Genomic DNA, 24,689 nt, shown 5'->3' with positions numbered 1-24,689 from the left:
CTGAGGTGGGAGGCTCACTTGAGCCCAGGAAGTTGAGGCTGCAGTGAGCTGTGATTGCGCCATGGCACTCCAGCCTGGGTGACAGAGCAAGACCCTATCTCGAAGAAGAAGAAGAAGAAGAGGAAGAAGAGGAAGAGGAAGAAGAAGAAGAAGGAGAAGGAGGAGAAAAAGAGACCTGGCTAATACAGTGGGGTGGCAGTGGAGGAGTAGGGAAGAAAATGTCCAAACAGGTTTCTTGGGGTGGAAGGGGCGATAATAAAAAGTCGAGAAACGTTGAGTTATGACTGGGCTACTTTCATGTAGTTTTTGATGCAACTCCCAGAACAGGTGCTAGGAGAAAGCCTCTCCCCAGAAGCATCCTTATCTTTCTCCTTGGCTGGATAGGTCTGGCTTCCCCAGCAAGTGCTGCGTGCTGCCTTCCCCAAGGGCTCCTGGCCTGGGGAAAATGCAGTACCTTTTAACAGCAATGACAAACGAGAATTTAGAGTCCTCCTGTGGTTTATTTTACTCTGTAATCAGCTCCTGAATTTGGCCTAATGGGATTCTAATGTTTTTAAAAGCCAATTTAGTAATCTTTGTATTTTCGATGGATTGTGAAAGGCCTATTAGTTCTTTATATCAGCGTGCACATGCATGGCTGCAAATGGCAGCTTTATGCTTTTATGTGCCATTAACATCTACACTATGTTAACAGCAGCATTTAGTCAGCTCTCAAAACCTTGGTCTAATCTCTTCTATGCCCGTAAACACACAAACACACACACACACACACACACACACACACACACACAGGGTATTTCCACTTATTAAACATTCTAGTGAATAGTTCCTCACTATATCATATCAAATAAATAATAAGTCTATAGTCACCAGGCTGTTTAATTAAAGATAATCAGTCTTTGAAGACCTAGAATACAATTAAATATACTTAACACGAAGGCTTAGTTGAACATGATTTAATCTTTCCTTTCTTGGGTGACTCAGGATCTTCCAGGCCCTAGGGACTTTCATTATGAATACAAATGATCCTGGTACTCTGCAGAAGTTCCACTGGAAAGGGATTTTCAGTTGGAAGCGTGCCAGGTACACCAGCTTCCACTATAGAGGGTATCCTTGCTATTACCTAAAAATGGTTACGAGACATCCCTGGGACAAGACAAATGTGAATGTTTGTCCTTAGCGTAAAATGCTTCTGACAGCTGGTGTGACATCTCTCCATTTCTTTCAGCCCCCTTTGATTTCTATAACAGGGAGAAATCCTCAGTGGGGTGCTCACTTGGTATTAACACCTTTCTTTAACACTTACTAATCTTTATTTTTTACCAAGAACTCTACCCAGGACTCATTCATTAACTCAACTTGTGTTTATTAAACAGATGTCAGTGAGACACAGAAGTGGAGAGTTAGTAACAGGAAGAGGTACAGCTAAATTTATTTCAGGGAACATAGTGCATACTCAAATAGTAAATCCAAAAGTTTTCTTAAATGGATGTATACTTCCATTCACCCCTAACTGCCCATCACCTTCCTCTTCCCTTTCTAATGTGACTACCTTCACCATTTGAACCATAGTCAGATATTTAATGGATCAGAATTAAAATTAATCTGGGAAATAAATAGCTAAAACATAGCCTCAAAATATCTTTCAAAAAGAAGACGTAATGAATCAGGACCAGCCCTACCTAATTTTAAAGCATTTATGAAACTACAATAATTAAGCAATGTACTTCTGACACTGAGAAAAACTAGATCAGTGGGATAAAATAGGAAATATTGAGTGTTCTTAATAACATCTGGAGATAAAGCACATGATGAAGTGGAATTATTTTAAATCAGTGAGGAAAAGGTAGATTATTCAGCAAATATTGGCTCTGTTGGTTAGTTACTTGGGGAAAACAAAAACAAAAACTGGATTCCTACCTCATGCTAGACAGATCAAAGGTTTTTTTTTAATTGGTGGTTTGTAGTACAGATGATTTCATCATCCAGGTATTAAGCCTAGTATTCATTAGTTCTTTTTCCTGATCCTCTCCTTCCTCCCACTGTCCACTCTCCAGTAGGCCCCAATGTGTGTTGTTGCCTCTATGTGTCCATGTGTTCTCATCACTTAGCTCCCATTTATAAAGTGAGAAAATGTAATATTTAATTTTCTGTTTCTGTGTTAGTTAAGGAGAATGACCTCCAGCTCCATCCATGTTCCTGCAAAGGACATGATCTCATACCTTTTTATGGCTGCATAGTATTCCATGGTGCATGTATAGCACATTTTCTTTATCTACTCTACCACTGATGGGCGTTTAGGTTGATTCCATGTGTTTGCTATTGTGAATAGTGCTGCAGTGGATATATGCATGCATGTGTCTTTATAATAGAATGATTTCTATTCCTTTGGGTATACGCAGTAGTGGGATTGCTGGGTTGAATGGTGTTTCTATTTTTAGGTCTTTGAGAAATCGCCACACTGTCTTCCACAATGATTGAACTAATTTACATTCCCACCAATAGTGTATATGCATTCTGCAACCCAAAGTTTTAATAGTAAAAGTGTAACTAAAATTACCAGAAGAAACCATGGTTAAGTTTTTAATAATCTTGAATAGGTGAAGGGCTTTCTGAATGTAAACCCAAACTCAGAACCCATAAGAGAAAGACCAATAACTTTGCCTGCATTGAATGAAAATATTTCTACTTAGAAAAATACTGTAAGCACACTCAAAAGGAAGATGAAAAACTGGGAAAATATGTGGGCAAGACACACGTCAGGCAAAGGGATTATTTCCTTAATATAAAAAGAACTTTTACAAACTGATAAGAAGAATTTGATATTTCTACAGAAAACTAGGCAAATGATATACAAAAGTCATTCACAAAGGAAAACAGATGTTAATAACCATGAAAAAAAATGGTCTTTCTTACAGTTACATGAAATCAAATTAAATTAGATACCATTTTCCAACTTTGACATTGGTTAGGGAATGGTGTATGTACAGGTGCTTTTCTCAAGGCAGTTTACACAGCTGTGTTTGTACATTTCTTTGCGGGATTATTTGATGTGTGTTTGTCCTTCAAGCTCTACTTTAAGCTCTGTGAGGCTAGGGCTTGTATGGTGTTTTTCTCATACCTTTATCCCCTGTAGAACCTGCACATTGTTTGGACTTAATAAATATTTGTTGAGTGAATGAATGAATTGATGCATGAGAATACATAGAAAGTTCTGGAATCTTACACAAGAAACTAATCATAGGGTTTACCTCTGGAGAGTAGGATTAGGTCCAAGGAGAGGAAAAGAGGTTGTTTTCAGTTTATTGTTTTATCCCTTTCTTATTATTGAAGTTTTAAAAATAGGCATAGATAACTTTGTGATTCATATTTTGAAACTAGCTTACATTTTTTAAACGAATGTTCAAGATGGCAGTGAAGGAGGGTGTAAAGAGGCCAACTTCTGATGTACCACATTATCTCAACATGTTGATAGGGAAGCAGAGGGTCAGTCTGGAATGGAAGCTCTTAGGAGAGTGCTGAGGGGAGAGGAGGATACAGCCAAGTGTCCTGCTCAGCCACCCCTAAGGGGCTGGTTGAGCTCTAGAGGCACAGGGAGAGATAACGAAGAAACAAGTGGGTGTTGAGAGTCCAGGGAAGCAGGAGAAGTCAAGTTTGAGATGTCTGCCGAGCCAGAAAAGATCCACAAGCAGCATTCTGAGTCCAGGAGATCTGAGAGGCCAGGAATGATGGGGAGATGCGCTGGTCTGGGTCTGCTGGCAACCTGAGCAGAAAGTGCCATTCTCTGCCTCTGTCATCCCTCCCATTGACTCCCTCCCTCTGATGGTTATTCTGGCCAGAATACCAGCAATGAATCCTGACCTCACAGAGGTACCAGAATTGGTTCCCAAGGGATTCAGCTGCCTCCTCCCAATGATATACAAGCCCCTCAGCAAAGCACTTGAGCCCCTCGATGCTCCCCTCCATGATCTGGTCCCTGCCCACCTCATGGGAATTCCCTTCAACTCAGTGTGCCAGCCATGGCCAACTTCTTACAATCCCGACAATGCACCATGAGTTTTCTTGCCTCTGTGCCTTGGCTTTTGCTGCTCCCTCCAGTTTGGACTCCCCTATGCCCTCCTCTTCCTCACCCCCTAGCCAGGTCACCTAATGACCATCAGCTCATCTTTCAATCATTCTAGGTCAGCTCATCAATGAAGGCTTTCCTGACATGCCACCCAGGCAGAATATCCAATTTCTGTTTGTGCCATCAGTGTAGCATGGATGGACTTCTCTAAGAGTACCTATAACACTCATGAACATGTGTATCTATTCCACTATATTGAGAGTTTCTCAAGGGCAAGATCTATGTCTTAATTTTCATTGTAGTCCTAATCTGGCACATTATATTGAGTAGATTGATGGAAGGGTAGAAAGATGAATGGATGGATGGATAGATGGATGGATGGAAGAGTAGATGTACAGATGAATAGATAGATGAATGGAAGTTAAGCTCCAAGAGAGAAGCTCCTTTGTTTTCTCCTGTATCTCCCATTGCTTAGCACAATGAGCAGCACATAGGAGGATGCTTAAAAAATTGTTTAGTTAATTGAAGGATGATCAGACATATGGACAGAAGTTTGGATGGATGGATGGATGGATGGATGAATTTTTATTGCAAGTATGCATGGCCACCTTGATGTAGAGCAAGGTAGACATTGTCCAAAAAGCTGCCTCCTCATTATTTTACCCTGGTCCATTGCCACGATGTTAATTAAAATCTCAAAGATCTTTTTTTTTTTTTTTCTTTTGAGACAGAGTCTCGCTCTGTCACCCAGGCTGGAATGCAACGGCACAATCTCAGCTCACTGCAACCTCCACCTCTGGGGTTCAAGCAATTCTTCTGCTTCAGCCTCCCGAGTAGCTGGGTCTACAGGCATGTGCCACCACGCCTGGCTAATTTTTTGTATTTTTAGTAGAGACAGAGTTTCACCACGTTAGCCAGGATGGTCTTGATCTCCTGACCTTTTGATCCACCTGCCTCAGCCTCCCAAAGTGCTGGAATTACAGGCGTGAGCCACCACACCCAGCCGAGATCATTTCTTTTTTTTTTTTTTTTGAGACGGAGTCTCACTCTGTAGCCCAGGCAGGAGTGCAGTGGTGGAATCTCAACCTCGGCTCACTGCAAGCTCCACCTCCCGGGTTCATGCCATTCTCCTGCCTCAGCCTCCTGAGTAGCTGGGACTACAGGCGCCCACCACCGTGCCCAGCTAATTTTTTTTTTTTTGTATTTTTAGTAGAGACGGAGTTTCACCATGGTCTCGATCTCCTGACCTCGTGATCCACCCGCCTCGGCCTCCCAAAGCGCTGGGATTACAAGCGTGAGCCACCGAGCCCCGCCTATCATTTCTTTACTCAGACAACTCCAGCACACAATTTCCCTGTCAGTTACACTCCAGGGCTGAGTTTTATCACACCACATGACGTTATGCCCATGAGTGTCACTACTGTGTAGGGGACAAGGGAAAGGCTTTTCAGAGAACTTTCAAAGGTCACAGTTCATGCTCCTGGGGGCCAGTTGATCTCCAAAACCTGACTGACCTATGACATTTCCATAGCTACCCAAGACTTAGCTGGAGGTCTAAAATACCATTCCATGCCTGGAAGTTCTGGAATGGAGCCCTAGATCTTTTAGGAGGAGTTGGGGACTGAAGCAGGTATTCCCAAGTCCTGCCAGGCCCCAGGAGCTCTTGATACAGAGATGAGGAAACAGGGAGAATGAGTCTCTTTCCTCTTAAGCCCCTATGAGGCAGATGTCACCCAGGACTCTTGGGAAAGTTGCAATGATAATGCAAGAAAGGCTGACCTTTGGGAGAGAAGGAGCAATGGCAAAGGAAGTAACTAACAATCTTGTCTGGATTACATTGAAAGGGAAGGTTCTTAGGCAGTCAAAGCCAAACCAATGTAGAAAACAAAAATGGAGAATTTTCAGAATTGAGTTCAAGAACGGAGCTTGAAGTACACGTGGAGAATAAGGTGGTGACCTTCTGAAAAGAACATGAAGATATTTGTGATTTGTGGATCATTTATTAATTTAACCATGAACACTGAGTACCACAAAGACAACAGGATGTATTCCTGCCCTCACAGGCTTCAGGTTGGCTGGGGAGACAGACCCCCTACCCACTAGTATACTGTGAGAAAAACAGCAGCTCATAGCAGGAATGGGGTACCACTGTGCAGCACAGCAGGGTGACCCCAAGTCAGCCTGGGAGCTTTGGGACACTTCCCAAAGGAGCTCATCACTGGGGCTGGGACCTGCAGATGCAGATGCTTTTCTGAATTGGAGTGGGGCATGCCTCTCGCAGAGGAATGGTTTCAGCAAACCAAGCCAGAATCTGTTTCCCACTGCCAAGTCTCTTAAAAGGGGTTTCCAGGCTAGTGTACAAACATTTTTTCTTAATCTGATAATTTCCTGTCTTGTTTCCTAATAAATTTAACAGTAAAAGAAAGCCTTCTGGCATTGTCTGTGTTATTGGATTCCTAAATCTTTAGTTTCAGAGACCTTCACTTAGATTATTAGCAAACATTTATGGACCCCCTTCTCTGTGTCAGATTGTCTCTGTCTGTTATCCCATTACAGGCTCCCAGCCATGCTAGAGAGCAGATAGTATCAAACACTTTATAGAGGGAGAAATACGCTCAGAGAAGCCAAGTCAAGAGCCCTGGCCATACAGCTGGAAGCCGGTAAGGTGGGAATCTCAACCTGACCAGGTCCGTCCGATGCCCATTCAAGGGCTGGCGTGCTGCTGCACCCCAGCTGCTTCCTTCCCCTTTGTTAAAGCTGAGACCTGGCGCCAGGACGCACCCCTTTACATTCTGGGGGTCACTTAACAGAAGACCAAACCTAGCTTGTCAGGCAGGACTTAGCAGAGTCAGCTCTCCTCCTGCAGCCAGAGACAGACAAGGAAGCACCCAAGCCTGTGTCCAGAGTACCAAGGCTTACACAGTCAGCCCCTCCCCAGCACAGCCTTATACAATTATTTCGGGCTTGTGGCTCCTTCCCCAGTGCTATACCATAACCCTCCCCACACTGGGAAGTAAACCTTTGGTTGCTCACACTCTAATGCTGGAGATAGACAACACATTAACTGATAATATATAATATAATATAACACAGTAGTAGGTGCTATAAAGAAGAAATAAAACAGAGTGAGGGGATGGGAGAGCGATGCAGGGTATTATTTTTTAGTAAAGTACTCAGAAAGATTTCTCTGATGGCTGGGCACAGTGGCTCACACCTGTGAAAGGACGTAATCCCAGCACTTTGGGAGGCCGATGAGGGCGGATCACTAGAGCTCAGGAGTTTGAGAACAGCCTGGCTAACATGGCAAAACCCCCTCTCTACAAAAAATACAAAAATTAGCTGGACGTGGTGGTGTGCACCTGTAGTCCCAGCTACTTGAGAGGCTGACGTGGGAGGATGGCTTGAGCCTGGGAGGTGGAGGTTGCAGTGAGCTGACATCGGGCCACTGCACGCCAGCCTGGGCAATAGAGCCAAATGTTGTCTCCAAAAAAACAAAAAGAAAAAGAAAAAGAACAGTCTTTTTGAGGAGGTGACATTTGAGCAAATAGAGCCCTAACTGAGTAAGGGAGTAGGCTGTGCATCTACCCGAGAAAAGAGAGTTCGAGAAGAGAGTAGAGCAAATGAAAGGGCCCTGAGATGAAAATGTGTTTGCTATGCCCAAGAAACCCCCAAGAGAGTCATTTTATCATCTCTGCCATCCCTGCCTTCCTATGCACTAGGAAGATTCTTCCATAGGCCAGGCCCAAAAGAAATTGGCAGTTGGGAATTGCCTAGAACAACTAGATTCTACACAGTGACATGGGGAAAAGTGAAAAGCATTTTAAGACAATAAGTTAACCAACTCTCAGTTTCATAACTGATAAGTACCAGTTAGATATTGTGCATATGCAGCATAACAAACTACCTCTAAATTCAGTGGCTTAAAACATCAACCATTTTCTATTGCTCAGTCCTCTGTGGGTCAGCAGGGTGGTTCTTTGATCTTGGCCAGGCTCACTTATGAGTCTGGTCGGTTACAGGTTGAACAGGCAGCTCTGCTAATCTTGGCCAGACTCTCTTGCATTTTTAGGATTTGGCTGACTGTCCATTGGTCTAGGAGAGCCTTGGCTCTTCTCCATGTGTCTTCTTATCCTCCAGCATGTTAGCCAGGCTTCTTCTCTTGGTGGTGGCAGGGTTCTAAGAGAGAAGAAGCAGGCAAGACTGTTTGAAGCCTACACTTGGAACTGGCACCCTAACATTCCCATCACATTCTGGTGACCAGAGCAAGTCACCAGGCTGGCCAAGATTTAACGGATGGGCAAATAGACCCTTGATGGAAGGAACTTGAAAATCATCATGCATGCATATAGACAGGGGTGAAAAAAGGGAGACCATTTTTGCAGTCAGTCTACCCGAACAGATAAGGAATCAGAGACTGGAAAGCAAACTAACTGCTTAATTCTCGAGCAAGGAACTCTAACTTCTGGCCCCCAGGTTTTAGTGGGGAGTCTGGAATATTTTACCTATTCTGATGGAAGCCCCATCAACAAAGCTTTTTTAAACTCTGGTCAGCCTAGGGGTTTTAAGGATGTCCATTAAGTTCAAGAGGACTTTGAGGGCCCTGAAGACCAGAAATTACCCTGGGTCAAGCCCAGAGGTTTTTCACTTAATAATTACTGGTAAAGAAAAATTAACTCGCCAGGCGCGGTGGCTCACGCCTTTAATCCCAGCACTTTGGGAGGCTGAGGTGGGCGGATCACGAGGTCAGGAGATCGAGACCATCCTGGCGAACACGGTGAAACCCCGTCTCTACTAAAAAAATACAAAAAACTAGCTGGGTGAGGTGGCGGGCGCCTGTAGTCCCAGTTGCTCAGGAGGCTGAGGCAGGAGAATGGCGTAAACCCAGGAGGCAGAGCTTGCAGTGAGCTGAGATCCGGCCACTGCACTCCAGCCTGGGTGACAGAACGAGACTCCATCTCAAAAAAAAAAAGAAAAGAAAAAAAAAAAAAAAAAGAAAAATTAACTCGCCAGGCGCGGTGGCTCACGCCTTTAATCCCAGCACTTTGGGAGGCTGAGGTGGGCGGATCACGAGGTCAGGAGATCGAGACCATCCTGGCGAACACGGTGAAACCCCGTCTCTACTAAAAAAATACAAAAAACTAGCTGGGTGAGGTGGCGGGCGCCTGTAGTCCCAGTTGCTCAGGAGGCTGAGGCAGGAGAATGGCGTAAACCCAGGAGGCAGAGCTTGCAGTGAGCTGAGATCCGGCCACTGCACTCCAGCCTGGGTGACAGAACGAGACTCCATCTCAAAAAAAAAAAGAAAAGAAAAGAAAAAAAAAAGAAAAATTAACTCCATACTTAATAAATCTACATGGTTCTGTTCACCCACCAGCCTTGATCCCCTAAGTCTCCCCAAAAATGACTACAAAATATATGGAAACCCCAGGAAGCAAAAGAAACAGAGCTAATGAGTTATTTCACTGTTTGTGCTTAATTTGTTATTTCCAACAGATTTTGAGGCAGCTTATAAAAATATGTACAACATTGTACTATAGATAACAAAAGGCAAAAATATTAAAAATGCATTTCCTTATGTACACACGGGCTGCAAATTTGGCTGTGAGCTTCCTAGTAGGAACTGAAAGTAGGAAACACATCTACGCTATGTATCTTTAGACTTTGTCTTTTGTCCCATGGGGGCAAATTGTAAAGGTTTTCCATTTGAAGTTAATGGTATTTCAGCACCCACGAAGTTTGTATACTTGCCTGTCAGTTCCTGGGTAATAATGGCAGGGAAAACATCTCACATATGGTTATACTGTAAGCTCCAGGAGGGCAGGGATCCAGCTGTCTGTGTACGACCATGTTCCCTAGTTGTGCCTGCCAGAGAGTAGGGATTGAGTAACCAAGAAGCAGTATGCTGAGTGGCTGACAGATTGAGCTCTGGAATCAGAAGACTTGGTATTCAATTCCTAGCCCCATTTTTAGGATCTATGTGACCTTAGGCAAATTACCAAACGTCTCTAAGTTCTATTGCATTCCCTATAAAGTAGAGATAATAATGGCAAATATTTTATAACACTTCCTCCATGCCAGGTACTTTTGTAAATGTTTTATACATACTAACTTTTTTTAATCTTCCTACAACCCTGTGAGGTAGTCACTATTAATATTACCATTTTACAGATAGGAAAATCAAGGCACAGAATGATTATACTTACTTGCCTAAAGCTACACAAGTAGTAAGTAAAGCAATCAGGGTTCAAACCCAGGCAATGTGAACCCAGAGTCTTTGCTCTTAACAGTTACCTTATACTGTTTCTTAATAAATGTTGGATTTCCTACCATATAGTGTGGCTGAGAGGATTAAAATAAATCTGAATTTAAACATGTAAAATGCTAAGCAGAGTGCTTGGCCCATAGTTTGTACTCCATAAAAGTTGGCTGTTCTCCTCCTTCATCACCACCACCATCATCATCATTGACGGTTGGATGGATCAATGCTGATGGTTCTCTTACTTGGTTTTCTCTTTGTAGATAAGTAGCATCTGATATGGTTTGGCTCTGTGTCCCCACCCAAATCTCACCTTGAATTGTAATCCCCATAATCCTCACATGTCAAGGGGGGAAGCAGGTGGAGATAATTGGATCATGGGGGCAGTTTCCCCCATGCTGTTTTCCTGAAAGTAAGTGAGTCCTCACAAGATCTGATAGTTTTGTAAATGCCTGGCATTTCCCCTGCTTGCACTCACTCCTTCCTGCCACTCTGTGAAGAAGGTGCCTGCTTCTCCTTTGCCTTCTGCCATGATTGTAAGTTTCCTGAGGCCTCCCCAGCAATGCGGAACTGTGAGACAATTAAACCTCTTTCCTTTCTAAATTACCCAGTCTCGGGTATTTCTTCATAGCAGTGTGAGAATGGACTAATATAGCATCCGTGTCCCCTGCGTTCAATAAAAAAAAACATAGACACAGAGAAAAGCCCAGAGGAGAGTGAAAGGATGTCAGGGCATTATATTTGCCAAGGGGCCATCCTATACATCTAGAAAGGTAGGCACATTGGGAGGCAGCAATGCACCCTGATGGCCTCTATCAGAGACACAGTGCCAGACATGGTTGGCCCAGGGTTTTGCCCAGAGCAGCAGCTCTCATATTTTTTGTTCAAAATGACCTCACCAAATGGTTGTCTGTCTCTGGTTGCACAAGATTGTGAGAAGATGATCTGCAAGGCCATTTGAATCCAGACATTAAATAAACAGAACGGCACATCTGTGGGAACAGGGTATTTATCAGGCACTTTCTATAGGCCAGAGGCTTTAAGCATATTATCTTGTTTAATCACTGCAATAAACCTATGAAATAGATAGTTGAACCCCTCTTCGCTGATGCAGAAGCTGGCTGGAGAGCAGGAAGTTCTTTGTCCCAGTTGCACAGAGGGCAGCTGCAGGATGGTGTCAAGCTCTGGCAGTGCTGGTATCTTGTTTCCCTTGCTCTACCCCACCTTGCCGCCAGGCCAGTCCCAGAGAAGAGAAACCTTGAATAAATGGGAATGTGGACAATCAAAGGCATTGGTTTGCCCTTTTTTAGGACCCATAAACTCTTTGGAGAATTTGAATGAACTCTCCCCTTAGACAAATGCACAACACACTCACAGTAACAGAATTTCAGGGAGATCGTGACCCCTCCAGCCCACTGTGGATCCTGGCTTCTGTTCACTTGCTCTCCAGGGAAATTATTTCCTTTAGGTCCATTCAAACTCATATTTGAACCTCAGTTCCCTCTGTTTCTAAACTTGGGTCTTCATCACCAGGCCATGGCCGTCCTTGGCCCCAGTAGTGGAAATAGACAAGTAGTCCAAAACTCAGGCCTGCATCTGACACTAAAACATGATGCTCGCACCTTCTCCCTGACCAAGCAGATTTTTACACAAAAAATAAATAAATAACTTCAGTTTATGTGTATACCCCACATAGAGTCTCCAACGAGGAAAAAAAAAATTAAACCCTGGTATATAATCTTTGTGTAATAGATCAATTATAGATTTCCCTAATCTCTATAATCTAACTCTCGAAGCTTCTTTGAATAATTTTCTTTCCATATTTAAATTTCATAACCCCTAAAAGAAGGAGAAATAATTCCAAGGGAAATTGTTGATTCTTATGATAAAGGACAAAGTAGTCTAAAGCTGGGTTAGTGCACATTAACTGACTTTGCTCTCAGTTAACATACGTTGAGAACCTATTGTTTGCTTAGCACATGCAGAATACTTTGATACACATGATCTCATTTCACTCTTATACCTCACTCCCATCCCCAGAAGTCCAATGCGGAAAACAAGGTCATTACTATCACCCTCATTTCACAGAAGAGGAAACTGAGGTCCAGAGAGGTTCTGTGACCTGCCCAAAGTCAAACAGTGAGATGTGGCAGGGCTAAGACTGAAGCTCTGGGTTCCAGTCTCCAAGTCCCATTTGCTCAGGCCTCAACCAATATGTGAGGCAACATTTTAAAACACAGATCTGGGTTGTTGACTTGCTGCAAATAATGCAAATACCAAGAAAGCAATCCCGTTGAGAACATGTGAGTCATCTGTACTGTTAATTAGACAACCTTCTCCCCAACATTCAGGACCCAGGTCTCGAGTCTCCTTTGCTGTGAAGTCCCCTCTGGCCATCATCCCCTTTTCCTAAGTAGAGGGTCTCATAAATACCCTGATAAATACCCTGTTCCCGCAGATGTGCCGTTCCGTTTATTTAATGTCTGGATTCAAATGGCCTTGCAGATCATCTTCTCACAATCTTGTGCAACTGGTCCTGAAAACTGGGTCACATGTTGGAGTGGGTCGTGATTATCTGGTACTTTTTGCAGTGAACTCTTTAAGGGGTAGTAAGTTCCTGAATTAGAGTCAGAGACACCAGGAGCATCGGATGAGGAATTGGCCCAAGATTCATTGCCGTGGCAACAGCTACTTGACTTAGCCTCTGACTTAATGTCTTGGCAGGTGGGCAAACCAGAGGGAGCAAGGATGACTCAGTGTGTTCTTGCCTGGGCTGAACAGGAGAATGACATGGCTGTCAAGGGAGAGGCAGGAGGCTGGGCTTGGATGGCGAGCATTTCTGGGAAGGTCTTGTCTTCCCTGAAAGCTGAGGATTCCTGAAGTATAGCACTAGGTAGTGCCCAGGAAATGGTGAATCTGTGTCACAGCCCACAGTGTTTTCAAACTGCCCATGTCGACCCATTAGTGGATCATGATGTCACTTTTGTTGCTGCAGTTTCAGCACTTTTTATTACTAAGATGGAAGAGAAGTGAAAAGGAAAACAAATGAGAGGGCCTCACATGTAGTAAGGGTCACTGTTATTTTCTATTAATTTTTTTAATGGAAATCATGAAGAGTATGTGTGTGGGTGTGTGTGTGTGCGCACACCAAGCTGTGATATAAAATATATTCTTACTCTGAGTCACAGTCAAAAATATTTGAAAAAAACAAGATTGGATTAGAATCTTAGAAAAATATCCCTTGACTAATTTCCTGATTATAGAAACATTAAAATCTAATGGTCATCTGTATCATTCATCCATTATTCATTATTTTTTATTTTTTTGGAGACAGAGTGGCACTCTGTCACCCAGGCTGGAGTGCAGTGGCATGATCTCGGCTCGCTGCAGCCTCCACCTCCCGAGTTTCTCCTGCCTCAGCCTCCCAAGTAGCTGGGATTACAAGCATCCGCCACCACAGCTGGCTAATTTTTTGTATTGTTAGTAGAGGAAGGGTTTCACCATGCTATCTAGGCTGGTCCTGAACTCCTGACCTCAGGTGATCCGCCCACCTCGACTTCCCAAAGTGCTGGGATTACAGGCGTGAGACACCACACCCGGCCCCGTTATTCATTATTCATTATTTATTTATCCAAAAAGTCATCTACTAGAATTCCCTACCCTGTTGTCTCACCCTCTGTTAGATGTGAAGGTAAAACATTTAGGAGAAAGTGAGTAGCTCCATGTGTCTGGAGCCACCAATCAGGCAGTGAGGATGAGAGCAGGAGTGTAACAGGCCCACCGTATGAAGGTGCCCGTCTTCAAAGGAAGCACCTTTGCTGAGACTGTGTGGTTCTGGCAGGGTGAGGAGTGGACTTTAACTACTGGCTTTGGCATTCTGTCTCCCCTCACCTGCTAGTTGGTTTAAATTAATTAGCACTTGTCTATTGGCACTATTTTATTCCCAGATTATTTTGTCCATGCCAGTATCATCTCTTCAGTTTTAAATGATTTGAATATGTCCTCTTCTTTTGCATCTCCAAAATGCCGAGCAGGGTTGGAAACACAGCAGGTATTCAGTAAGTGCTTCCACTGTATTGACAGATACTTGTTCTTTAGGTCTCTGATAAGACATCCCTTCATTCCTAACCTTCTCCTACCATAGAGCATTTAAGAAATGGTTTTGCAGCTACGTGTGTAACAACCTGTCTCCTTCACTTACACTGGGAGTTCACTGAGCATGGGATTATGTGTGTTCTCTCCATCACTATATCCTCAACCCCAAACACAGCACAATGTCTGTCTTGTCCCTTGTATCCTCAGTAGGATACTTGGTAGGTGTATCTGTTAGTTTTCACCACAATAATGGTGAGTAACTAACATCCCCACTATCTCAGTGGCATACCAAATAAGCATATGTCTTTGCAGGCAGCCAGGGCAGCTCTAAGCTGCAGGCCAGTTCTGGATCTGCTGTGTGTCTCTCATGCCAGGCTAACCAGGGCATATTTTTCTTCTCTTTTCCCACCTTCAGATCTGCAGTTTTGCAGACAGTGCACATTTTTCTTTTTTCTTTTCTTTCTTTCTTTCTTTTTTTTCTTGACAGTCTTGCTCTGTTGCCTAGGCTGGAGTGCAGTGGCATGATCTCGGTTCATCACAGCCTCCGCCTCCCGGGTTCAAGCAATTCTCCTGCCTCAGCCTCCCTAGTAGCTGGGACTACAGACACATGCCACCCACACCCAGCTAATTTTTATAGTTTTAATAGAGACGGGGTTTTATCATGTTGGCCAGGCTGGTCTCAAACTCCTGACCTCAGGTGATCTTCCTTCCTTGCCCTCCCAAATTGCTGGGGTTATGGGCATGAGCCACCATGCCAGGCCTAGGGCATGTTTTTCTTATGACCAAGGCAGAGGCGCAAGAGAGCAAGTTCGATTTTACAAGCAGTCTTCAGGCTTTTGACTCCATCGTGTTTGTTAACATAGCTTTGACCGAAGTAAATCAAGTAGTCAAGCCCAACGTCAAGAGGAAAGGAAATGCACTCGACTTAGGGAGTTTGGGGTGGCCAAGGAAAGAGTGAATATTTCCGAATCATCTACCCAAGGAAGTTCCCAGCTTCTTACTGAATGTTTATGGAATGGAAAGGAAGGGAAGAGAATAATTGGATTGCAGGGATTTCCCGTGGGTATTCACCATACAAGTTACAAAAGCCCATGGGGATTCTTCTACCTCCTGACATACAACTCTACAGAGAAAGCCAGAAGCCTTGTCAAACAGGTAACAGCCCGACCATCCAGAGCTAGATTTGTTGAGCAAACAAAGTGAGCCCTCAGAAGCAATTTTAGGCAGAGACTATTCCCCCAGGGCACTGAGGGACCACAACTGCCTTTGTGGGGAGAACAAGGGGAGTGACCACCAGAGTCACAAGAAGTTGCATCTAGGAGTGGATAACAACCCTTCCAGGCATGAGGAGAGGATTCTGTTTTGTGTCCTTTGGAAATGCATGTGTCCAGATGAATGCCCACATGCTTGCTAAAATCAGTAGTCAGGACTTCTAAGAGACCTTTGCAAATAGCTGGGCATCCATTTCTAAAAGGAGTCCAGAGCACTGGTTCCTACACTGGCTTTCTTTGCAGTACCAGCTCTGGTGTGGTTTGAGGTTGTGCGAAATGTTGCACCCCTCCCTCGGTTAACTGAAAAATAACAATAGATTTTCCTTTCATTCTCTGTCTCCCTTCTGACTGCAGGGGTGCTGTGCCTACCAGACAGCCTGAATCTTCACAGAGACCCACAGCGGTCAAACAAGCCAGGAGAACTGCCCATGTTCAGCCAGTCGGAGCTGAGGACCATCGAGCAGTCCTTGCTGGCCACGCGCGTGGGCAGCATCGCAGAACTGAGTAAGTAGATGTTGGTTCTCCAGCTCTCATGCCTCAAGACATATTCTGTTTGTGCCCGAAGTGACACAGTGTCCTCATGCCAATCCCTCAGGGCACTACTTTGTAATCAGTGAGGTGACACCTTTTATTGAGTGCCTGCTGTATACACTAAACAATGCCGGTGGCATGGGGAAGGTAAGAGCTCTGAAGCTGGTTCATTTCCTGGTTCCACCATAAATCGGGTCAGGTTCCTAAGCTTTTCTGAACCTCAGTTTCCTTTTCTATAAAATACAGAAAATACCAGTGCCTACCCAGAGTGTAGCTGCAGTGATTCAATGAGCTCACATCCATAAAGGTGTCAACCTAAATAACAAACAGAGAAGGAGATTCTCTAAAAGAAAATCATGTTTATCTGGGAATAGGCCTTGCAATGAGAATGTGCATGCCAGAGTATATTCTCAGAGAAATACTACGTGTGTATTTGGGGGCTAAAGGAAGACCATGGTCTTTAATGGAAGAGTGAGGAGGAGGATTACAAAATTGTTTTTGAGATAATTATCCTTGGCTACAAGGATCAGTAAATAACAAGGGTGGCACCCGTTCGAGATTGGACTGGCAGTTGCTGGTCACGTATCTTCATATAAGTAGAGAGAGAGAGAGAGGGAGAGAGAGAGAGAGAGAGAGTGTGTGTGTGTGTGTGTGTGTGGTGTGTGTGTGTGTGTGTGTGTGTGTGTGTGTGTAAGGATACCATGGCCTTTGTGCAAGGCTGTGATTTTTGCAGAGGTTTTTTGTGATAGTTCTTGTTATCAGGCATTTGTGCATGAGAATCTTCCCTTCATGGCCTTCCCTGACTCTTCATCAGGGATTTTAACACAAATGATTCCATTTTAATTCTGACAGCTTTCACAAGAGGGTTTGCCAAGGTGCCTGGCACATGGTAAATACTCTATAAATGGCTGGCTACTGTTGATTTCCACAGTGAGATCCACTTAAATCATATATCAGGTCACATCCTTCCTCTGTTCAGAGTCTTCCACTGGCTGTGGTTCATTGGTTCCCCATCTGACCCACAGGAAAAGCCAAAGCCCCAGAATTACTTCCAGTTCCCCCCATCCCCTACCCTCCCTAGACACACTCCTCCACCTTCCCTCTGTCCCCTACTTGTTCCTTGAACACAGCAGGCATACCACAGGACCTTTGCACTTACTCTTCCCTCTGCCTGAACTGCTCTTCCTCCAGGTATCCCCATGGCTCACTCCCTCACTACCTTCACATTTCACCCAAATATTACCTTCTCAATGAAGCTTTCCATGACCATTGTATTTAAAATCATAATACTCTGAGGACCCTTGTCTTAGTCAACTTGGGTCACTATAATGAAATACCATAGACAGCATGGCTTAAAACATAGACATTTATTCCTCATGGTTCTGGGGCCTGGGAAGTCCAAGATAGAAATGCAGGACAATTCAATTCCTGGTGAGGTCTCTCTTCCTAGCTTGCAGATGGGTACCTTCTCCCTGTGTTCTCACAGGGTGGTGGGGTTGGGGAAGGTATTCCTCTTCTTCTAAATCCTCCAACCCTATCATGAGGTTCCACCCTCATGGACTCACCTAACCCTAATCATTTGCCAAAGGCTGTATCTCCAAATACTATCACATTGAGGGGCAGAGCTTCAACATATGGATTTGGGGTGACGAACTTTCAGAATATGGCAACTCTTCTCCCCTTCATTGCTTTACTTTTATCCCCAGAAGTTACCATCCTAAGATATACTCTATATTTTTGTTTTTTAATAATAGGTTTATTGAGATATAGTTCATATACAATTTACCTTTGTAGAGCATACAGTTCAGCAGTTTTTAGTATATTTACCAGGATGTGCAACCATGACCATAATCAATTTTAGAGCATTTGTATTACCGCAACAAGAAGCCCAGTACTCGTCATCAACTACTCCCCTCCCCTCCCACCCACACTCTGTATTTTATTTTTTTAATTATCTCTCTATCCTCCTAGTATATAGAATATAGTAGAAACATTTTATTTGCTCACTGATATAACCCCAGCACCAGGAATATTGCTTGGCATATAGTAGGCCCTCAGGAAACATGAAGGAAGGAAGAGAAAGAGAGAGGGGTTGGGAAATGGGAAAAGGAGGGAAAGAAGGGGAGGGAAGGGAAAGGGAAAGGGATGGGGAAGGGAAGGGAAGGGAAGGGAGGGAAGGGAAGGGAAGGGAAAGGGATGGGGAAGGGAAGGGAAGGGAAGGGAAGGGAAGGGAAGGGAAGGGAAAGGAAGGAGGGAGGGAGGGAAAAGAGGTACAAAGATGCAAAGAAGGAAGGAATAATCAAGGTTGGGGTGTCCCAAGTTTAAGTAATAATTTACCATGCTTATATACCCCCTAATTCAGGACTGTGCTCTGAGTCTGACCAACCACAGGAAAATAATCCTGTATTTACTTATGATCCAATTGATTATCAAAAAATTTAGCTGAGTATTAGTTACTGATGGAATTGAAGCATTGATCACAGAAATGCTAGATTGTGTTAAAGTGGGAGTTGGTATTGAAATTCCAGCAAATCCTAAACTATGAAGGGATTTAAGACCCAAAATGCAACTTCTACTTCTTCCCAGAGGAGTTCCCTGGACACCCAGATAGGCACCCTCCATTAAGCTTACGGCCTGCACCTCTGGAAAGGGAGTCAGTAGCTGATCGAAGCTATAGGGGGTGCTTATGGCCACTAGAGAGCTACTTTCCTGGCATCTGAATTTGGAAATTGAGCTTTCCATTCCCTTCAAACCTCTGAAGTTGCAAAACGCCTCCTGTCACAGGGCCTCCTAGCTACGGGTCAGTCCTGTGATTCTTCTGAGACTTTTGGGTGCCACAACACCTTTGGCAATCTAGTGAAACCTATGGACCCTGTCTCAGAATAATATTTTTAAATGCATAATGTGCAAATGATTACAAAGGAAACTGATTACATTAAAATTCAATCATCATAATATTTTTAATCTCAATTGTAGTATAGTAGTTCTCTGTTTTTTTTGTTTTTTTTAAATTAGCATGTGACATAACAAGATCTAGCAGCAGGTCAGATGTCCCTGTGATTTGGGGGTAATATGTGTGAATGCTATTTTGAGATGTCTGCGACAAGTGGAATGGGGTAAGGAAATACCTGCATTTTAATACGTACTCAGGGCATTCAGAGGCAGAAGGTCCAGGCAGCATTCTTGGAGAAACACTGCTCTAAGAAGAAGTGCCACACATTTGGGACTTCAGTATTTTCCAGGACATGCTCATGACCCTAGAAATGTAGGATCTGGCTACCGAGTTGGGACATAGCTTTGTGGGACAACCCCAGAAGAGGCCCTCATACCATGTGGCCCACACGCACTGTCCCTAGGGTCTCAAAGCTTTGTCCTGGGATGTCTCAAAGTCCTCCCGTGGCCTCCAGCACCTGGATTGGGCCCTGCGTGATTCTAGCACTCTCTTCCAAGAAAGGATTTGCTAAACAAATCTGCTCTTCACCTAACAGGCAGCCTGCAGGAGCTGCTTGCCACATAAATTGTTTTTAAGGACAATTTGCTCTGTAAATTAAATGCTGTCCTCATTGAATGTTGACTTTTGCATATGAGTTGTTGGCACACAAATGGGTGTTGCTAATTGCGAATGGGTTTTGTACATTAACTAAGTCAGCCCCATAGAATGTGCACACAAGGAAACACTTTGATAAGTCACATTGGCGGCTGAAAGGAATAAAATTGCCTTTTTTTGTGATCTGACTGTCATTTAGACTGGCTTGCTCTGTGGTCTGAATCAATACAGCCTTGCTCTCTGTGTACATAGAGAGCTGTTCTTCATATTCAAAGGTTGCTCTGCCAATGTGGACGGTAGAAACCACTGTTTTTCCAGCAAAGGTGAGATGGAGAGTTTGTTCTCAGTCATCCCTGCTCTTGTTGAAAGAGGGACACGTCTGGCCAGGGTCAAGAGGGGAGCCCTATTTTAATAGCTAATAACAATAATAATGGCAACAGCTGATATTTAATGAGCCAGGGAACTATGAAACTAAGTGTTTACAGGAATTACTTCCAATATGTTATTATTGTCCTCATTCGATGATATGGGAATGGAAGCAAGAGGAGGTTAAACAATTTGTCCAAGATCAACCACACCTGTGAATTGAATGGCTCAAAATTGAATCCAGGCTTCTCAAGGTAAAGCTTTTATACTTAACCACAAAACTACACTATCTCCAGGGAAGTCCAGAAGATATTTCCACTCAGACCTGAGATTCCCCACCTCTGTACCATCAGGGTGTCAGTTGGGTCTGCGTTCCCTGCAAATTACTCTGAAGATTTGCAATTTGCTCTGTAGGGTGCACTGTGGATACTCTCCTGTAAAGTAAACTGCAGGTGCGAACATTCACAAAGCTTACAATACCTCCCCAAATACAGCAGGCGCTGCGTGATGACATTTCAGTCAATGACAGACTACATATATGGTGGTGGTCCCATAAGATCATAATAGTGGCCAGGTGCAGTGACTCACACCTGTAATCCCAGCACTTTGGGAGGCTGATGCGAGGGGATTGCTTGAGCCCAGGAGTTTGAGACCATCTTGGGCAACATAGTGAGACTTTGTCTCTACAAAAAATAAAACAAAATTAGCCAGGTATGGTGGCATGCACCTGTAGTCCCAGCTACTCGGAAGGCTGAAGTGGGAGGATTCCTTGAGCACTGGAGGTCAAGACTGCAGTGAATCATAATCGTGCCTCTGCACTCCAGCCTGGGAGACTGAGCAAGATCCTGTCTCAAGAAAAAAAAAAAGAAAGGAAGGAAGGAAGGAAGGAAGAAGGAAGGAAGGAAGGAAGGAAGAGAAAAAAGATTGCCGCATTTTTTACTGTACCTTTTTTATGTTTAGGTATGTTTAGATACACAAGTACTTCCCATTGTGTTACGATTGCCCACAGTATCAGGACAGACACATACTGTACAGGTTTGTAGTCTGAGAGTGATAGGCTACATGCTACAGCCTTGGTGTGCAGTAGGCTGTACCCCTGGGTTTGTGTAAGTGCAGTCTACGATGTTCATCCAACGATGAAATCGTCTAAGGACATATTTCTCAGAACCCATCCCTGTTGTGAATCAATGCTGGGCTGTATTTAGACAGGGGACCACCTCTGCGGACTGGGACTCCTCCTGGTAACCCTTGCCTGTTTCCTTAGGGCCTCATATTAAAATCTAGAACTGTCTTGATCACCTGAAATGTCCAAAGCACTTATCTTTGTCCAGTCTGTTATGGCTTGAGGTAAAAACACATCCCCTATTTCTGGAGCACCTACTGTGTATCAGCTGCTTTGAATACCTTTAAGGTATTATTCTTCTCCTTTCACAGATAAGCAAACTGAGACTTAGGAAGGATAAATGTCTTGCCCAAGGCCACTCATCTAGTAAGTGGCAGTCATAATTAAAACCATTTTTTCTTTTTCCCTCTGCTGTGCTGTGTGCAAATCAGCTTTGTATTGTGAGCACCTAACACCATCACCCACAGCTCAGAAAATTTCCCTTGAATGTCAAATGAATAAATGAATGACCTAAAGTGAACTTGTCTGAGAAACAAAAACAGAAGAAAATGCTGTGAGTGGGACTCTTAATGAAACCCAGTCAGATAATAAATTTTCTATTGAGCTGAATTTTGAACTCAGGGACGTAGAGCTGAACCTATGCAGGTTCTAAAATATTTGACTGGTAAGCTAAATCAAGAGGCCACAAAAATCACCAAACTGACACCAGCTGGCAAGTCTTTGATCCTGAGCCCTGGGAAATTTGCCGGGCGATGCACATCACAGTTGGCTTAGAGTCCGGTGGGCAGTCCAGGTCTTCTTCCCTGAACCAGTGAGTGGGGCTGGGGGAAGTAGGTCCACCCAATCCCCACAGGGCTGTGGGGAAGGAGAGGGGAAGCAGAGGCCCTGGCTTCTCTCCCTTTAGGACCAATTTGCTTTTGGTCCCATCCAAGTCCATATTTGTGTCCTCTGAGACCTTGTCTTGGCTCTTCTGCCTGTCACTCAGCCTTGCCCCCAAGCTCCCAGTTACACCCCCAGCTGACAGTCGTTAATTATAGTGTTTGCTTTCTGTTTAAAGAAAAAAAACAAATGAGGACTTCTTCATAAAATGTCTCTTCCTGTTGTCTTTTCACACTAGACTGTGAACTTGCTGTCCCCAGGCAATTAGGCAATCAAAACAGGGCAATTGCTTTCCACTGCCAAAAAAGCTTTTCTGGGTTGTCTCTCCTCAGTGTCACCAGAAGAAAAAGCAACCCCACAAAAAAAGCGCTTTTTGCTTGGACAAAGTTGTCTTTCCCCTTGTTTGAAATGTAAGTGGGCTCTTTTCTGAGAGTCCCCTGCCTCCAGCCCCTGGGGTATACCTGTCATCTTCTCATGTGGCAAAGTGGCCACTGGCCTACTGATATTTCTTGAATATTCCACCCATGCCCCTACCACAAGGCTTTTGCACCTGCTGCTCCTTGTGCCTGAAAGCTCTTCCCCTAACATTCTCAAAGCTCCCTCACTTCATTCAAGCCTCTTCTAAAATGTCACCTCCTCAGAGATGCCCTCCATGACTGTCCCACCCACCTACCCCTCCCCACATCACTCCCTATTCCCTCTTGTGCCTTAATTTTCTTCTTGCACTTGTTACTACCTGACATGCTATGTATTTGTTTCTTTTCTGTCTCCCCCACCAAGACTGTAAATCCCATAAGAGTTGAGACTGTTTTTTTGAGACGGAGTCTCACTGTTGTCTCCCAGGCTGGAGGGCAATGGCGCAATCTCAGCTCACTGCAACCTCCGCCTCCTGGGTTCAAGCAATTCTTGTGCCTCAGCCTCCCGAGTAGCTGGGACTACAGGCATGCACTACCATGCCCGGCTAATTTTTGTATTTTTAGTAGAGACAGGGTTTCACCATGTTGGCCAGGCTGATCTCGAACTCTTGAGCTCAAGCGATCTGCCTGCCTCAGCCTCCCAAAGTGCTGAGATTACAGGTGTGAGCCACTGCATGTGGCTGAGACTTTTTTTTCTTTTAAATATCACTGCATCCCCAATGCCTAAAACAATGTTCAGCACACAGTAGGACACAATAATATTTGCTGAATGAGTTAATGAATGGCAAGCTTCCAGCTGAATCCAGAGGTTAGCCTTCTCTTGCTGCATCTCTGTTTCTTCATCTCTCCTTCTCCATAAGAATAAATCTTTCATTACTCTGTACCTAATGACCTGGATTATATGTGGGTTTTTTTCTTTTCTTGTTTTCTTTCTTTTTTTCTCAAGGAGAAGGGTTTCAGCCAGATGAGTAAAATAGCAGTTTATGATACTGTGGAGTGACTTGGTTTCCTCGTCTGTGCTGTGTGACTTAGGGCAAGTGACTTGATCACTCTGATTTCTGGTTTTATTGTCTGTGAGAAAAGGGAGACAATACCTCCTCTCCCAGAGCTGTGGGAGGTTTGGGAAATGTACTAGAGTAAGTGGTAGCTGGCCATGGACAGAAGGAAGAGTAGGGAAGGCAGTGAAGGTGCTGTAGCAGCATGGGTTTGGGCAGAAGGAGCCCACCATTGGAATTTGTGACTCTGTCCTAGAATGGTCACACCTGGCATGCAGGAACAATGGTTTCTTGGGGGCTCCACAGATGATCCTGAGTCAGGTAGGTTAGAGTAGCATTTCCCCAAGGGTGGCACTGGAAATGATAGTAGGTGATGCACAAAACACCTTCTAATTTAAATTGCAATATATTTTTATGAGTACTAGGACAATATTAGTTTTCCATTTATGGCACTGATATGAAATTTTCTCTTAAAATGAATTTATATGTGTGAAATAATTAGCCAATTAAAGAAAAATATTAAGTAAATAAATTGTATCAGCAGCACACAGATATGAGACACATCATGATGGTGATTCCCAAATGGCTGATATTTGGGAAACATAGTTATTAGTGGACTGATTCTCAGGTAGGCTTCTAAAATCAAACTCCAACTCTCCAAACTCAGTTCAGTTAGTGACTATTGGATTTGTTGTTTTAGGATCATGACACTGACAAGGAAAGCAACAGATAGCACAGTGCCAACTCCATCTCCCATGGCCAGCCCTCCTCAGAGACATCTTTGGGACCTCTGACCTTGGGACTAGGCTGCTGCTGTTGCTACTGCTGCCACTGATGGTGATAATGGTGGCAGTGATGGTGACAGTGATGGAGATGATGACGGTGGTCATGGTGATGATGATGGTGATAGTGATGATGATTATTATGGTGATAGTGATGATGATGGAGATGATGATGGTAGTGATGGCGATGATGACAGAGATGACTTTAGTGATGATGATGGTGATGTCTGAGATGATGGTGGTGATGATGATGGTGATGGTGATGATGATGATGATGGAGATGATGATGGTGATAGTGATGTAATGGAGATGGTGGTGATGGTGGTGATGGTGATGATGATGGTGATGATGATGATGGAGATGAC

The 24,689-nt window shown here is 44.0% G+C and overlaps 1 protein-coding gene across 2 annotated transcripts in view; it reads left to right on the top strand.

Annotated features, from left to right (window-relative positions):
- BTBD11 (BTB domain containing 11) overlaps positions 1-24,689 on the top strand; it is a 340,401-nt gene that overhangs the window by 185,639 nt on the left and 130,073 nt on the right. For both annotated transcript variants that reach the window (XM_033220772.1, XM_033220771.1), the window contains exon 2: positions 16,040-16,189. In XM_033220772.1, the coding sequence (XP_033076663.1) occupies positions 16,040-16,189 (150 nt within the window). The remainder of the gene's footprint in view (positions 1-16,039; positions 16,190-24,689) is intronic.

Source organism: Trachypithecus francoisi, unplaced genomic scaffold, assembly GCF_009764315.1.
Source record: "Trachypithecus francoisi isolate TF-2019V2 unplaced genomic scaffold, Tfra_2.0 Lachesis_group11, whole genome shotgun sequence".
NCBI classification, from domain to species: Eukaryota; Metazoa; Chordata; class Mammalia; order Primates; family Cercopithecidae; genus Trachypithecus; species Trachypithecus francoisi.
Note: the sequence above shows the minus strand (reverse complement) of the source record. Positions and strands in the feature narration are given on the sequence as shown.